This window comes from Echiichthys vipera (genome assembly GCF_963691815.1).
Source record: "Echiichthys vipera genome assembly, chromosome: 21".
Classification (NCBI taxonomy): Eukaryota; Metazoa; Chordata; class Actinopteri; order Perciformes; family Trachinidae; genus Echiichthys; species Echiichthys vipera.
In genome coordinates this window covers 6,266,325-6,284,958 of record NC_139846.1, presented here as the reverse complement: position 1 = coordinate 6,284,958, position 18,634 = coordinate 6,266,325, and the positions used below count along the sequence as shown (strand labels likewise).

The 18,634-nt window shown below is 39.9% G+C and overlaps 1 protein-coding gene across 1 annotated transcript in view; it reads right to left on the bottom strand.

Moving 5' to 3' along the window:
* LOC310963647 (cadherin-18) overlaps window positions 1-17,774 on the bottom strand; it is a gene marked incomplete at both ends in the record, with an annotated part of 90,939 nt that extends 73,165 nt beyond the window's left edge. The window contains one exon of the mRNA XM_083936537.1: window positions 17,544-17,774. Coding sequence (XP_083792663.1) covers window positions 17,544-17,774 — 231 coding nt within the window. The remainder of the gene's footprint in view (window positions 1-17,543) is intronic.
* Window positions 17,775-18,634: the final 860 nt, after the last annotated feature.

Sequence of the window (18,634 nt, the reverse complement as noted above, 5' to 3'; positions counted from 1 at the left end):
GATAAGCATGCATATTACAAAAATGTGTATTCCAAAATGTAGAGGGGGAGAGAAAATAACAAAATAATGGCATTTAAGGCTTAAAAAGGGACAATTACAGCCACTGGCATTGATCTTTTTCTGTTTAATGCCAATAAGCAGCATCTGTCAGAACAAAGGTCTTGCACTCAGCATTTTGATATGTGAGTTTACACAACAACATTAAACAACTAACAGAGAGCTACAGAGGCCAAATCATCTGTGCGCGCCCACATTGCAGGCACATTAGTCAAAAGTAATAAGAAAAAAAAAATAAAGTTCAGTAGTTCTTATACAATGATAGAACAGCAGTCAACCTGTGATTCGGATCCACTCAAATATGTGGGTTTTCCTTGGCCCATGCTACACCCTTCCACCAAGTTTTATGAACGTTGGGTAATTCTTCTGACAGACAGAAAAAGACAAACAAACCAAACTGAAAACACAACCTACTTGGTAAAAGAAACAAAGACAGGAAATACCACAAACGAAGTTTATCACCTAAAACATCACCATAAAATAAAATACATACAGTGCAAGTGTGCAGTCTAACATACCAGCCCTCCCCTGGAATGCGTAGTGTGGCTCACAGAGAAACACAGCAACTACAAACTGCAACATTACTATGTGCTTCAAGTGCTGTTGCCATAGGTACCTTTTGTAAATGAGGAATCTGAACAGATGAACATAACTGACCCAAGATTTGATCTTCGTGGCTGTAAACATTTCACATTTCAGGGTGAATCATAGTTTACTCATCTAAAATAGATCATGAATGTACTACTAGTGAATTTAAAGGTTAGATGATAATTTATCATTTATATTGTGCTATAGTGTAGAGTAGTTTAAAAGATTGATTATCTTGCCATATGGCCCAGAAGTGCCCAGCCCTACACCTTAATGATAAGGATATATATACACAGTGTTCCCCTGCAAAGCTTACAAGAGTTACTTGTCAGCCAACTGCAATGACTGTGTTGTAAACACATTTGACTGGTGCAGTTCCTGAATTAGGACACAGCTACAGTGTTTTGAGAGTGCAGCCTAGAACTAAAGACAAGGCTGTCTACTTTCACAGTGACCCAGATTTAGAAACAATCAATTATCATACTGCTCAGTTTTATTAAGGGCATTACATGTTTTGCCCATTATTGACTGATTCACTGATTGTCTGTTTGTTACATGATTAATTACTATTTCAGCACAGGTATTTTTCTACAGGACGCCCACCAGACATCTTTACTGGGAAATATGACATGACTGAACAGCCTGTGTGGTTAGATTGCATAAGGATCCATGTGCAGTGGAAAACTAAATGAATTAACTTGTGTTACCTTACTGACCCAGTGCCAGGCTCATTTCTGGCCAACCCAATCTAGGAACCCATCTGTTATCGGTCTGATGACAGTTTAGCCTCTGGGGAAATTGGCCAGTATTTTGAGATTTCCGGCATAGCAAGCGGATATCCAGGTCAAAACTAACTCTTCTGCGCACTGGGTCTGATGAGCTACTTGAGACGTGAGAATGGGGAGAGGACATCTCTTTAAAACAGATATCTGCATAGGCATACAATTAAAAAAGCAAAATCATCGTCAGACAATTGCCAATGGGTCCTAGGTTGCATTTCGCCCAATGTGTTTGCCTTCTTTTGCCCTCCACATGGACTGTTTACCAACCAATGCTCATTCAAACATGATTGGTCAATACTACAGCTACGAACAGGAACCAGAACGCTTCTGAAATCTTGTACAATTGCCTACAGATTCTGCATCCATATGCACATATCTGTTTGATTATGGCCAACCTAGTTGTTTTTTCCAATCCCTTAACAATGTGTACAAAACAGTACTACTCATATAAATGCCCAATCATCAACACAGAAGTTATTTAACAGGTTGAACGGTGAAAGTCCTCGGGCTATCTAATCAAATCCAGGACTATTGAATAAATTACTAATTAGAAAACCACTGCTGATTGCAGGCCTGACTTTTGATGAGAGCCGTACGTCCTTCCTGTGGTAAATATCAAGCCTGTAATTAGATAAGGAGTCAGAGATCGTGTTGAATCATTTAGTTAATCAGTGGCTAGATTGTACTAAGGTAATACTCAACGTCCAAGTCAAGAAATACAAACATTTTTGGCATCAATGGCAGTGTGGATGGCAGCAATTCCTTTAGTTGATACTGTATCGCCTATTTCTGCACTTTCAATTTTTAATTTAGTGAAAGACATTCAGAAATAGTAGATTCCAGTGCTAGCTGTAGTTTGAAAATCGATTTCTACATATAAATTATATCCCTTAAATGAATCAGAAGGAAGAGAACCAGAGTTATTACTTAAAGACAGATCTCTTCCATAACTACTATAAGGACAGATTCACTTCTGTCCAGTAGCATCCTGCAGCTCCAGCTCATAAATGTAAATTCACCTCTAGTCAGAGTGCTAATTTAGACATTGACTTCAGGAGCCAATAAATCATGCTTAGCAACGTGTGACTCACTGATGCATATGGTGACTACTGCCTTCCAAAATAAATGGGTGATAAACAGATCAACAGGTTGCGAGCCATAACACCAACCTCACAAGCTAAAAGTTCAGCAGTGTCAGGCCAACTGGGAGTGAGATGTATGTGGGGATACTCAACATTCAAATCAGAAAAATAGAGATACCGGCCCTCATTTATCAAAGGGACGTACGGCAGAAAAACGTGCGTACGACCATTTCCTGGCAAACTTCTGCATTTATCAATTTGGACGTGAGCGGGAGCTACGATCAAATCTCACGTCTGGTCTGAGATCGTGTATGCAAATTTCAGCATGTGTATTTGCGGTGCAGCACAGCAAAATCTGTCTGAAAATAATTAACAAACCTCAGCTGTCATTAAGCATAAGCAGTCACATATTTAGAACAGATCAAAACGGATTCTTAAAACGAATAAAAAAAACAAAAATTGTGGTTGGAGCAATTGATTGTACTCATGTGCGTCTGAAGGCACCATCCATGAATGATTACGCATTCATCAATTGCAAAAACTACCACTCGATAAATGTACAGGTGATTTGTGATGCCAAGCTATCGCTTTTAAACGTGGTGGCCAGGTGGCCAGGGGGGACACACGATTCTTTTATATTTCAAAACAGCTCGGCTCCAGCCCCCCGCGACCCCGACATTGAATGAATGAATGAAAAGGAAAGCGCACTGCAGAGCCAAAGTCATCTCCTCGGTTAGTGGCTACCCTCGATAAATTGCATTAAATGAAACGATTAACATTTTGGTATGGTTCTTCTAGGTGACAGAGGTTATCCTCTAACGGAATACCTAATAACCCCGCTTGCAAACCTCCGCTAAAGAGCAGGAGCGCAGGTTCAGCAGTGCGCACACACGCACACGGGTCACAGTGGAGCGCTGCTTCGGGTTGACTGCCTCCGTTATTCTTTTCCATACAGCGTTTTTATGGGCCCCTTTTATTCCACTCTTAAGACTGCCAAAAAGCACATCTTTATTTTGCTTCATCTCGGATGTTAGGATGCCGATCTCTGTGTCGGAAAAGTTTCTTTTCTAACCAAAGTTTCGTCTCTCCATGTTCGACCTCAGTGGGAGAGGCCTCTGAACCAGGAATATTTAAGGGCATAACATGTTAATGACGATCGAATTCAGCCGCCTCATTTATCAAGGCCCACTCATTCGCATGCTGAGATTGATCAGATAACAATGTTTCATAAATCACACGTGGGTCCTGTAGTACGACCCATTCTGCGCTCAGATCTGCGCCCATTTTCACACAAGATTGATAAATGAGGCCCAGTGACTCAACAACAAGTTTTTCGAGTTTCCCGGTTTTAGGGGCAACTGGTAAGAGGCCCATGGGTAGACCCAGAAAAAGTTCCCCAGGAAGAACTGAAAAATGTAGCTTGGGACAGGGACGTGGAATATCTTGCTTAGGCTGCTTCCCCTACAACCTGGTCCAGAATAAGTGGATGAAAATGGATGGATGGATGGATTCATGACTATACATGAATATTTTCAGATGTTCTCAATGTTAGGTTGTTGCTTTGAAGATCACCCTCATCTACCATAAAACGTCCTCATGGGGTCCTCCATTGCAGGGGCAGAGTGGCCATGGGGACGGCAAGGAGATTTGCCGGTCGACCGGCAGCCAATACGTTCCATTGAACTGGCCGGCAGACTGCCCTGCGCAGCAGTGTGACCGGTCCATTGAGTTAAAATTCTTCAGAATCAAGCACATTCCTGTGAATGTCATACATATTTTGAGAGTCCAGCCACTATATATAATACTTGTTGTCTCTCTACATCTCACTCTTGGTTGCTAGTGTCAGACTCACTCTCATTAATCCAACCTACAGCTTTTTGTTTAGCCTCCTATCTTGAGCTAATTATTTTTATTCAGACATTACATAACTTTCATGACCACAAATATTAAATGACCAACGATTTAATTTGTTTTTTGGTTCATAAATGAATGTAGAATGGTCAGAGCAAAGCCTCATGGGAAATGGGAACTGCATATCGCTCCAATGATCGAGCGATTATCCAGTGAACGAATGGGGATGAATGAGCGGCTGTCAGACAGAGAGAAAGAGGGCAAGGTTGGAGTAGTGGATTTTCTTACAGTGGAAAAGGAATTGGATCTGCGTGTTTGATTTGGTAACACCTGATGGAGGGCAAGAGGAGAAAGGAGAAAGGAGGGGCTGAAAAGGCCAGGATGAAAAAGAAGCAGGTGCTGGAGGAGAGTGCATTAAAATGGTCAAAAATCACAGATTTATTCCGAAACAACCAGAACCAGGCGTCAACTAATGATGCAGGAGAGTTGACAGGAGAACGGTTAGCTTAAGCTTTGACATTGTTGCAAATTAGCAAAACATTAGAGCTGAGTTCTTCATAGTTCCTCCTCAGTGGGGCGGTTGAGCCAGTTGTGGACCGGTGGTGGGTCGTTGCAGAACCGATGGATTTTTGTGTCCCACTTCGCCCCTGATCCATTGTGTACTCTTAATGATTCAGCTCACTCCAAGTGACAAAGTTGCCCACAACAGTCCTGTATTCACTTTCATCCCCCTTTCCAATGCAGCCAACTATGCTGAGTCATTAGAAAACTTCTGAAGCAATAGTTTCTATCAAAAAAACATTCCATTTTGAATGACAGCTAAAAACAGCAATTATATTGCATAAATCAAACAAACATCTAATTTTTACCAGTGCTGTCTCAGGTCTATGATTGGTTCTAAATCCTGACTGAAAGTCCTCAAATAACTCATTATTATGTAAAAAGTCACACAGCTGATTGGCGACTAATTTCTCGAGGATCTTAGAGAGAAAAGGAAGGTGAGATATAGGTCTATAGTTGGCTAGTACCTCAGGATCAAGTTTGGGTTTTTAAGAAGAGGTTTAATTACAGCTACTTTAAAAGACTGTGGTACATAACCTGCTGATAAAGACATGTTAATCATATCTAATACAGGAGTGCTAACTATAGGTAACACTTCTTTAAGTAACCTAGTTGGAATAGAGTCTAGGAGACAATTAGAGGGCTTTGATGCGTAAATAGTAGAGGTTAATTTGTTAAGGTCAACTGTAGAAAAGCAGTCCAAGAATATATATCAGCTCTTACAGTTGTTTCTAAGGTACCTGGGTTTGAAGAAAAATTGGTGCCAAGTGAGTTGATTTAGTCTCTAATAGTTATAATTTTGTCATTAAAGAAGGTTATGAAGTCGTTACTACTGAGGGTTATAGGAATACATGGCTCAATTGAGCTGTGGCTCTCTGTCAGCCTGGCTACAGTGCTGAAAAGAAATCTAGGATTCTTCTTATTCTCCTCTATTAAAGATGAGTAATAGACAGCTCTGGCATTACGGAGGGCCTTCCTATATGTTCTTAGACTTTCTTGCCAAACTAAGTGAGATTCCTCCAATTTAGTGGAGCTAAATTGCTAAATTACTTTCAGATTTTCGCGATACTTGTTTTAATTGACAGGTTTGTGAGTTATACCACGGAGCTAACTTCCTCTGTTTCATTACACTACCGTTAGTACAGGAATCTTGAATATCAGGATAAGGCATTTACTTAAATGCTGATGGAATCGCTTCTTTAAATTTAGTTAGATCACTATCAGATAAACATCTAGTGTAGAAACTTTTGCCCAGAGGTGAGTAGTTCTGTAATATGAATTCAAAAGTTATTAAATAATGGTCTGATAAAATAGGATTCTGGGGAAAGACTATTAAGTCATTGATTTCCACACCATAAGCCAAAACAAGGTCGAGGGTGTGATTAAAACAGTGAGTAGGTTTATGTACACTCTGACTAAAACCAATCCAATAGAGAGATAAACGCAATACTAAGGCTATTATTATCAACTTCCACTTGAATATTAAAATATCCTACAATGATTACTTTATCAGATTTAAGGACTAAATTTGACAGAAACTCTGAGAATTCAGATAGAAAATCAGAGTACGGACCAGGAGCACGGAACACTATAACAAGTAGGGATGTCCGATAATATCGGCCCACCGATATTATCGGCCGATATTGAGTTAAAAATGTAATATCGGGAATTATCGGTATCGGGTTTTTACAACCGATGTTAGTTCTGTAGGCTTCAGCATTTCCGCGTGTACCTGAATGCAACACGGGCCGTTTACAGGCGCGTGCTTGATGACGTATAACAACAACAACACGCTTCACTCGTAGGTTGCTAACCAGTGCTTACCCGAAATGCACAGCATTGTTTACTGTCACGTCGAGAAGGTAATTTCTGGTGCTGTATCCGTTAGATCCAATACAGGTTATTATGTTGAGCTTAACTGCTAATTTATTGATTGTATTATTTGCCAAGTTACGGCTCAGTCGTTACTCAGTCTGGAAAAAGAGGACTATGTTTGTTTACTACTCTGGACTGAAGCTATGCATCTTCCTTGTTGTGATGTTGTCTGTAGTGTGTTTAAGGCAAAATAGTCTCTCTAAAAACACAAACAAATAAATGAATGGCACTTTTTTCAATAACTTATTTTGTACGGACTGTGTTTACAATTGAAAAGCCGTGTTGCATTTATGTATGCATCCAGTGGGGCATCACGATAGAATTAGGCATAATGTGTTAATTCCATAATAGGTGATATGTGATGAATTTTGGTGTAAAAAGGCTGCATATATCGGTATCGGGTGATATCGGTATCGGAAATTAAGGGTTGGACAATATCGGAATATCGGATATCGGCAGAAAAGCTAATATCGAGCTTCCCTAATAACAAGTATAATTGGCTGCACAGTTTAGGGTTGATTAATAGGCCTGAGTCATAAATAGCTGCAACGCCTTCTCCTCGACCACTGCCTCGAGGAATATTAGTATTAATATGATTGGGAGGAGTGGATTCATTTAGGCTAATATATTCTTCATGACACAGCCAGGTTTCAGTCAGACAGAGAATATCAATATGGTTATCTGATATCAAATCATTTATTAATACAGCTTTAGATGGCAGAGATCTGATGTTTAAAAGTCCACATTTTATTTTCTGATTTTGTTGCATTATCGCAGATTTTTGTTGATTTGTATCAAGTTTTTCTGTATAGCTCCTCTTCTGTTAATTTGTGGTTTAATTAATTTAGATGACCGTGAGGCACATAGCAATTTTATAGGATACTGAGCTGGAAAGTGCTCCACAGGGAGCATGGAGAGGTGTGTAAGCCTGCAACTCTGCTTCCTGTGCGTCTGTGGTCTGTGGTAAGGGCAGAGAGGTGTGTTAAACTGTGACTCTGCATCCTGATCCCAACACTGGGTTGTTGTCAGGAGGTGGGGGTGGTGCAGGACTCGATAGTCAGGTCAATGTTTGCAGATAAAAGTCTTGACCCTTCCTGGTTAGGGGGCAGGGTGTCTTGTTTAAAAAGCCTGGGTCTGTTAAAAAAGGCCGTAAAATGGAATACTCTTCCCCAGGCAGTATCCTTTTAGTCACAGGTGCAGCTGGCGGAGGCGGCTGTACATGACGTCACCAAAATGCGGCGGGGGAAGTGGGCCGGAAATAATCAGGCGTGTCTAGCAGGCGGTTCACCATGGACCTGAAGTCCTGCTTGAGGACCTCGGCCTGGCAGTCCTTTAAATCGTTAGTACTGGCCTGCAGGACCAGCGTGGAGGCTGAGTTGTGCTGTGAACACAGCTGGAGGGTGGAGGACTCAATCTCCCTGACGCGGGCTCCATTAACACTGTCTATCTTAATATTTACGCCATTATTTAAATTACAATTTCCAAACATGATTTCACCCAATAACATGGGTGGTTATGGTCAGAAAAAAAAGTTTAAAAGGGTCAGTACCACATTGATCAAGCATTCCCATTAACAATGTATTGGAACAGTGATATATATTCAAAACTTTTCAGTTAAATGCAGCCTTAAAGCCCAGAAGAAAACAACATACAACAACCAATACTGATTGGTTTAACAGTGATATACACACTGGCTTTAAGTAAACTGCACACCGTTCCCATGTTTACTAAACAGTCCTTGACTGCTTCACCGGGGGTGAAAGTAAGCCGGTACTGGCTGGAGATCTGGAGAGGGTGCGCCGTACCAGAAGGTAAAATATACTGGTTAAAAAAAAATGCACTTTCAGCGTGACAACACACATTTATTAATCTAAATGACAAAGTTCACCTATGTATACAGCACTGTTTAGAATCCATTTGGCCCGTTTATTTTAGGGGGTTTTCCTCTTCATCAGTAAAGTTGAAGCTAACCACTGCAGCCACCATCTTACCATTCTGTTGATTAAAAAGCAGCCTTTCTGGTGTAGCATGATCAAGTGTCGAACTGTGCCACCACCCGCGGCCAAAATATTATTACACTCTGAAGAAACTAGTTCTGCATAAAACATAAACGCATAATCGACTGAAATTTCAGCGACAAAGTTTTTTTTGGTAGCTTACCATGACTCGTTCTTTTTAGGAACTAGAGGTTGTGTAGATATCAGACTGCGGGGCGGAAATCCTTTTCTAAAAGACTTTTCGTGGTTCACCTTGCAGGCTAAGAGGGATATTCAAATCATGATTCGAATAGATCTATTTGATAAGATAAGGAAGAGAGGACAAGAGGAAAATATAAAAAGTAATAATGCAGAGGGCCTGGGAATATTCTCATTTGTCCAGGTCATCGTTATCCCCAAAGCAATTTCAGTCAAAAGCAACTGGACTTGGTTATTTGTTATTAATAATGCAGAGAAAAAAGTATGAAATGTTACAGAGAAAAGACCGCAACAATGATGAAACAGCAAACATACCAGGTAAAGTTAGCAGAACAATAGCCATGGAAGATGAAAAGTCAAGATAGTTTTCAACTGTCAAAAAATGTTTTTAAAATGATTGTCTTGTTGAAATGATGTGTTTGTAATTTATTTGTAATGATACAGGGGGATGAAAGAGTGATACTAGTGGGATAAAAAGTACTAGAGTGATAAGAAGTTTTAATGAATGCTTGATAAGTAGACTATAATAAATAATGAAGTGTATTTTATTGTGCACTGCGCACGGACTATGGGTCAATATGATAGTACCGGCAAGAAATAAAAACTACTTTCACCCCTGCTGCTTCATGAAACACAAAAGACAGTTGGAGCGTCCAAATTTCTCTGGACAGAGACCTCCCTCGCTGCTGTTTAGGGGACAGTTTGTATTTCACATATTTCCCTCCTCAGTCATAGCTGAGTGTACAAGGCTGGGCTTGAGTCAAATTTCTGTCACATGATTTCAAATGCAGGGCTCTATTTCTCTGCAATAGGAGTCTGCTACTTGCATTTCAACTTCAGCGTTGGGATATTTTATTCATACAACTCTCCTCCATATAATTAGTGTCAATTTTGTTACACTGCAGAGCAAGCCTGTTATGAGCTTAACATATATTTGCTCTAGGTGTGGCAATGTGGCAGAGAAGGGGAATGAAAATGGCAGCCATGTCCAGTCCATGCAGTATATAATGAATGGAAATGTATGGAAATCTCTTACACTCACTGATCGGTGGAGTCCAGGGGGACATCATGAGAAAGGTGTAAATTATGACCTCTGCAAGCTTGTTGTTTTGTCATCTTCCCACAAAGACTTAGAGGAATCCTCTTCCTCCACAGGGCATAAAAAAGGATTGTGTTTATCACTCTGTCTCTACAGGGGACTTTATTAAAGACTAGTGGAATAGATGACTGGCATGTGGCTGGCGGCTGGCAATGCATTTCTGGGGAGTTTAAAGAGATCATCAGATTTTGGGGCTCTAAAATTGCTGGTGAAAACATTTCAATCTCAATGAGAACCTCACTTATGATTTCATCATATGCCCAGAGGAGCAGCCAGAGAGAATGTGTATCCTCACTTTCTTTTGTCAACAAGCTACTTGTTTCCACTGTTAGGGCTCTGTGTACTCGATGTCAAGAGCAGCCTAAAACTATTCATGAGCTAATTGGTGCTCACAGTCAAACAGTCTGCCTTTGGCTTTGTCCAAATCAAGTGTTTCTGTTATTTAACTGGAGTAGAAATTTGAGGAAGAAAGTAATCCTCTAACCTTGCACATATCTACAACAGTATTTCTGCAACATTACATAGAGGTTGTTTTTTTTTTACTCATGTATTATTACTGGATAAAATAATAATATAAAATGTTAATGGGTCCCAAATATAATCAAACTAGAGCTGTAACCTGTGATTATAGTTATTTGGTCACTCATGTATTCTGTCAGGGTTGATGAAAAATTAAACGTCTCAAATTATGAGTTACTAGAGCATGGAGTGAAAATTGCACTGAGGAATAAAAAGCGAAGCCGTAATCATCACCAACACAATTAGCCAAATAAGCAACTAATTTCGTTTTTTGATTGATAGATTGAACAATGTGTATATAACACTGTGATATTTTTTGTTATAAACTATAACAAAACAGACCTCATTCACAGATTCCATTTTATTACATTACATTAATAACATAATACGTAGATTGTAGGGCTGTATCTAATTCATTACATTTAATATGATTTGTATATCTTAATACATTGGTGCATTGCATATATTTTCTTCTTTTAGTTTATATGATCATCTGGATTAATTACAATAATAATTAAATAAACTGGTCAGAGATTCACAATGTTTAGTATGTATAGTTTGATGGATTTGGTGCATCATCCCAATCAAAGAGATGTTATATTACATATTAACTTGTTCTGTGACTAATGAGTCTTGATTGAATTGTTCATTGATCTGGTGATTACATTGATTACATTGTTCATTGGTTCATTGTTTTGGCTACAAAATGTCAGAAAATAGCCGAGAATGGCGATTGAAATTTTTCCATTATTTATATTCATTTATATGTAATTTATCCAAACTCAAAGGAATTCAGGTTATCATATGACCAATAAAAGCCTCAAAACCTTGTATATGATAAACTTGTATCTATGACTTTTGCATTTTTTGCTGGAAATGCCTAAAACAATAATAATTTAAAGTGGCTGATTAATTTGCTTTACATTATCCAGCAGCTATTTCATCCAACAACAGAGCTACCTTGCAACCATCTATATACAACAAACAACTATTTATGAAAGGATTAGCAAAAAAAAAAAATCACAATTAACGCCTAGCTACCAATAAACCTGTTCACCCATATTAGATAAAAGTAGACTGAAGTGCTCCACTCCTGGTCCAGCCGACCAACATGCACAAAAACAGGTTTCAGACTTCCTTAAGACCTAGCCACCGTGCCAATTATTAATACCTGCCCATTTTTCTGCAGAACAAATATAGAGCTGACTGGCCACATGGCCATAATTGGCCATTATGCCTCAAAGTGGCTGCAATTCAAACATTCAGACATAAGACATAACTCATGTCCCATTTCAGGTAGAGTCAAGTCAACTACTTACAGTAATCTCCTTATGCAATTGTAATTAAGCATGGAGAATATTAACTTTTTGGGGGAAAAAGAATACATAACATGTAACACAATCTTCACAATTACATAGCACAAGTGCAGGATACGCTCTACTGAGTGCTGTCCTGATACAGGAGTCGCTGCACAGATTGACCTTCATCTATATTCCACACTTGTTTTCTCTTTTGTATTAGCTTTGTCCTTTCCATTGTACAGATCCTGATAATGTATGTGTCTGGTTGGATTGCATGATTGTCGAATGTCGTAATCAGTGTACAGATCCAAATAATGTATGTGCCTACTAGCCTTGTTTTCCCTGCTTGTATAAAAGAGTGATGCCTACTGCTGTTATGTCCACTTATTATGAACTATGTGAAACGAGAACAAGAAGGTGACCATGGAGCGTATCTCTCTGGTGCATGGAAGAAAAGGAATAAGTATGATAAAAAACAAGATGGGACAATTACGTAAATGAAATCCAGGATTAAATTTTGTATCAGGTACAAAGCAGAACAAACATCAAACTTAAACTGATAATCAATGCTCAGAAGAGGAAGTCCACTGGCAACACAGAAAAACACGAAATATTGGACGTTGCCCCCAGATGCTAAATCGTCGTCAGACCAATAGCCAGTGCATTCAGAGATTGGTGATTTTACAATCGGACTGGCACTGGACAGACAGTAGTACCCTTAACTTCGTGTTGGTTCAAAAGAATTGATTAAAACTCCATCACTTTAATTTTGAAAAGCAGGCCTTGCTGATAAATTGGAGTTAGTGTAAATGTGGGAGTCTGGGTATGCAGCATTTTCCATCAAGGGGGGGTGGGGTTGGTGAGAATGCTGCATGCCCTAACTGATGATCAGTGCTTTGGCTTCATAGTTGCAATTAGTGAAGGGGGGTGGGTTCATTTTTGATTAAATCTCAGCTCTTATGCTTCACTCAAGAGTACTTAATCACTTTTTATGTGGGCGTGCTTGATTGTCTGATTATCACTACATTTTGACCACGCTCCCTCCCAATCAACTCCTCTGAGCACCCGCTTCTCTTCAATTGATTTGTAACAGTCACAGTAAACCCTAATGATGGAGCGCCTGCTTAATGACCATACATCAAGATGTGCCCATGGTGCACACCATCGAGATCCGCCCTTATAGTTGTCCTCTATTTTGACATCTGCTGGGAGAAACAGAATGAATCGTTGTCTTCCCAGCAGGATGGTTGACTTCTTGATGTACAGTAATGAGATTATTAGAGTCCCGGAAGCAACCGTGACAGTTATTTAATGGCTCTGCCTCTAACTGCTGCTAAAATTTAATATTTGAATGAGGCAGAAATGAAACAGTCAGCAGATCAGCTTTAAAAAACATGACGTTTCTGCTTGGTGCTCTGGCAGTGAGTGAGGGCAAATGGCTTTAGTCTCGAGTGTCTAAATGGTGCTAATATGTTTGAAGGTTTCAGCCAGAGGACAGGGGAATGCACTTAGGGTATTATGCATGCCTACACAGACAGCAGGCATAGGCTTGTGTTATTTTCTTGAGTAGTTAAATCAATGAAAGTGGAACTATAATTCACTGGGTTAGCTTAATTTCTTGTATCATTCTTTGCTCTAAAGTGCGACCATATCAAGGACACTTCATTTCAGTCAGATATATTTCCATGCCTGGCCAGATAATGACAAGCCTTTTAAATCAAAGACTTTTAATCTACATGGCCTTTAAAACAGATGAGAAAAATCAATAAATATCTCATAGCACATGCACAGACCAATAATTATAATAATAATAATAATTATTATTAACTGTTTAAAGAAGAAAGTCAATCCACATAAAACCCCATGTTATAATGTCTCACTTTAAAGCAGGGCAAGGCCAGGCAGTGCCACAATGACAACAGTTGGAGCCATAGGGAGCTGCCTACTTTGAGGTTGTTGTCAAACAAAGCTACCTTACATTTTACTGTTCACAGCTTCCTAAAAAAAAAGAATTCTCAGAGTTTCTCTCACTTGGGGGCGTTGCTCAACATATTCTCATCAATAGGTTCGTATAATATCTTGCAAAAATTCGTATTATATCTCACGGAATGACAAGCTGAAGTCGAGTGCAAGGCGACAGACTGGTGGACTGCAATGGTTGCTTTTGGTGTTGGATAGGGTTAGGCACCAAAACTACCATTGTGTGACTGTTAGGGTTACGTATATATATATATACGTGACTTGGTTGAGATTAGAAAAAAGGTTGTGGTTTGGCGAAGTATGTCTGGGACATGAACATCAACACGAAACGAACCCTGCTTGCCTGGGTGAAAGTCCTGTGTACTGGGACCCATCAGCCACATCAAGCTGCCCCCTTAAGCAGACATTCACTGTCTTATACGACGCTCCCTGCTTTTAATACGTGGTATACACATGACTTACTGTGGAATGATTGCTAATGGATAATCTTCAGGGTTTTGGTCTGACAAAACAAGCAATATCAAGAATAGATTTGAGCTCAGGCAAACTGCTAGGGGCTTTTTTCCATTCAATTATTTTCTCTCACACACACACACACACGCACACAAACACGCACACACACACACACACACACACACACACACACACGCACACGCACACGCACACACGCACACACGCACACACGCACACACGCATATATATATTATAAAGAAAATGTATTCAAAACAGTTCATTAAAAGAGCTCTCAATATTTAAAAAGCTTAAGTTTTAGACCTACTACAAATACATAGATGCATTTATAGGTGCATGCCTCATTGTCATGCAGATTTCTCAGTGTTATAAATAACATATCTGTGATTTTCAGAATGTTTCTCTTTCCAACAGTGCGTAATATTGTGACATTAGCTGTGAAATCTTCCTTGTTATTGCATGTAATACTTTAGTGGTTTAACCATGAAAACATTCCATTCCCTTGTTTCCTGCTTTGCAAAGAGTGGGCGAAAAGCAATTTAAATAAAGACCTTGCTCAATTTTTTTCTTCTTCTGCTTCTTCCCACTGTTGAGCTATTAGCTTCCTCACATGCAACAAGACAGTTGCCCGATTCTGTCAAAGCACAATCCATTTTTAGATGTATGAATAAAACATTTAGGCACCTTTTCTGAGAGGTTACTACTTTGCTCTGCAAATCAACACAGGATAAGCCAAGGGGTATGCCTTCTAGTCTGGGCTTCAAGGCTGAAGCACCAGTTTTGTCAAATCTCACATTATTTTCTGTATATTTTAGCAGCAGACAGACACCAGATGATGGTTCCATTCAAAGATACCTACTGTACCAAGGTTCTATTTTTCATCTTGCAGCTGCACCACCATGTCCTCCAATTAAGTTATACCAGACAGGTTTCTGCCGTTCATATTTATTCTTGCTTTGGGGATTTGCATCATCTTCTAAATATTACAATCGGGCTGTAACCCGCATGACTACTTCAAAGCACCATGCTGAGCTGATTTACATGGAGACATTCACACCTCCCATTGGGATAGTGGGTTGTCTCCCTTCTCGTATCTGGACAAGCCCTGTTCCCTACCAAGCATTTGCGTCTCACTCATGCACAAAGCTGTCATTTCTCAAATGCATCAGACCCCCCAGAAAGGTGTCACTAGGGATTATGGGACACCTCAGGGGGATTAAAATGTTCTTGACGGACTGGCCGCTTCCCAGAAGTCACTCTATGTTGTCCTTTATGTGAGAGTAGTAAAAAGTGCACATAACATTACCAACTGCCAAGGCCATACAGTATGCTTGTGTGATGTTTGACCTTGATATCTTAGCACACGTCTGCTTTTTATGTTGACTAAGCAATAATTAGAATTCAATTTCTCTAAGCAATATTCATAAAACGTCCGTTTCTAAACATTTTTTGATAAAGGCAATTATCAACAAAGACTGTGTTGGCAATTTCTTCTAGTGGATCTGCTCATTTGCTGCTTGCTAATGTCCAGAGTTTTTAAAGTATTTAAACGAAGGGAAGAAGGAAAAAAAAAAATCACAATTCAGTGCACTATGTGCTGAGTACATTAATCCTCCTCCTCCTCCTCTCCTGTCTTCGTCTAATTAAGGGTCATTTGGTCTCATGGCCACATTAGGACACTGCACACAAGTCCCAGCCCACATAATTAAATGTGTTCTTGTGCCAACCATCTGGAGACCTCATCTCTTTAAACATGCATGTCAAATTGATTCCTTAATAATGTTTATGTGTCTTCTCAGTGCTTTATTATCATCCAGGATTAGCTGTTTATGTTTGTTTTGCTTTCATCAGCGACAAGGGACACACACTCACACTCACACTCACACTCACACTCACACTCACACTCACACTCACACTCACTCACTTAAGGTAAGAGTAAAAACTAGCTCATAAACCAAAGCCAGTGGACAAATGTAATGTGTAAATGAGTAACCACGTCTTTGTGCATCAACAAAGTGATGCTTTAAATATGCTGCAAATATCTTTTTTGATATTATCAAATACTGTATTTGGCACACAATGTCTCATAAATACTGGGATAATGTTTGTTGGAACTGTGGGGTCATGGTTCAATCATGTGTCATATAATATTAGCAAAAACATGTTTCACCAATAAATAACATTTCTGTCTGGCTTCCCAAGGACATTTGGGATTAAAATCCCAGGTTTATTCAATGAACAGACATTTAAGATAGGAAGTTGCTTTACTGCTGTAGTTTTTCCTCCTTTCCCCCCTTTTTATCAAGCATGTCAACTCTCTTTTCTTTCATTTTCCCTTCAAATGGTACCATTGTTGAAATACAGACATATGTGCAGTCAGAGGAGCGTTCTGCCTTTCTCATTCTCTTTCTCTCGGAGTGCAGTTGAGGGGATTAGTCTGTGCCTGAGTGCCTAGAATAATGATCACTGCAGCGTAGAAACACATTTTAACATTTCAGGAGATAAGGCCAGGCAATCTGCAAGGAGAGGACTTAACCAGCTCCCTGTGGCTTATTGTGGGGCTAACAGAAAAATCACCACCAGCAAACCAGGCTAAAACCATACTGTGTGCAGCCAGAAAGACTGCCCACTACTATCTTTTCCTCTGTAAGAGACATCAGTCACTCTGAAATTGCATTCATACAATTTTCAAACTATGAGGCGCCCGGGCTTATTCTGTGCCCATTGCACTACTGTCCAATTTCTTACTGTGGTGGTTCATTTCCCACAGAGACACCAATTCTGATAGTTCAGCTCAAAGATAGCTTGATGTAGAGGGCTATTCTCACTTTCAAACTTAATCTACTCTTCCGTAGCTGGCTTCCCTGAGTGGCAGACATGCTGAGAGGCACTCCTTAATTACACTGAATAAAACATTTTTTGGACAGTATCATGACAGGATTTCAGTCCAACATCATAATGACAGAAAAAGTGACACCTTCACAAATGAGGCCTGAATTTACACATCAGAAGATGAAAAAAAGAGTATGTACAATGCCGACGTGGCAATCTACCTCATGAGAACAGCTTGCTCGTGCTGTAACCCATTTCTCAATAAACAAGCGGAAAAAGAAAATGCCAAGTAAGCTGTTCCCTTGGATCAAAAGCTTTCTTTTTTTACAGTTCATTAAAACAAATCTTACCTTTCCGACATACTGCGCATCTGGTCCTAAGTGTTCTTCTAAAACAAAGAACTGGTTCCAGATCCAGCCACGCTTAGGCCTGTGGTGCACCTCTGTCTCCCCGTTGGCCAGTTTGGTCTGGTTCTTGGAGGGCACTTTGGCGGGGACATGGTGGCTTGCCCCGTAGCACCTCTGGATGAAACAGAGGCAGACCAGAAAGGGACAAAGACAGGAGGTGGCGGATATCCTCATGGTGGCGTGTGCTTTTGTAAAGTTATCCCTGTGTTCCAAAGTGGTAAGGTCCTCCCACCGCCGCCGCCGCAGCCGCCACAACTTGCCACCGCTGCAGACCTGCGCAGTAGTCCCAGCAGCAAACAGAGGAATCTAAATCCAAACTAAGGAAATAGCGGTCCTGGTAGTTCCTCTAAGGTTCATGGCCCAAAGCTGAAAGGTTTAATGAAGAAAAAAAAAGATGCATTTACATTATGGAATCTCCCAGGCTGTGAGATGCTGTGCAAATGGACATGAACTTCTGGGTAGTTCTACCAAGAGCAGAGGTTAATCCTGGAAGCCATTCTGAATTTCCTGCAAGAGACAGAGAGACAGAGAAGGGGGAAGAGAAACACAGAGTTTGAGATTAATTTGATGGATATTAGAAGCTAAAAGTCCACTAATTCCCTCCAATTAAATTGCAACTTATAAATCCTTACGGATGAGGACATGAACTTCTGCCTCGTTTCTACAGTTTGTTAGTACACAGAGCAAGGAAATGCAGTTCTTTGCTGTTCAGTATTATGGAATATCTGCATGGAGCATTACTGAGACAAACAGGCCATAAAGGATGTACACAAACTCTCGCAGTTTTAATTTAGACTTGGGGTTAACATTTTGTAAACTAGTTGAATGAAAGGAGGACTTTCGCAAACACATTGGAGATCATGGAGTATGTTGAAATGAGGGATTCAAACCTGTTTACTGTAAAAAAAAAAAATAAGAGAGTGCTGCATGGTGTCTGATACGACACTGTGAGGTCAGAGTCAGGTATCAGAGCAGAGCCTACCCTCCAACTGAAAGGATGAGTCGACTTTGTTAAAAAACATCCCAAAAAAACA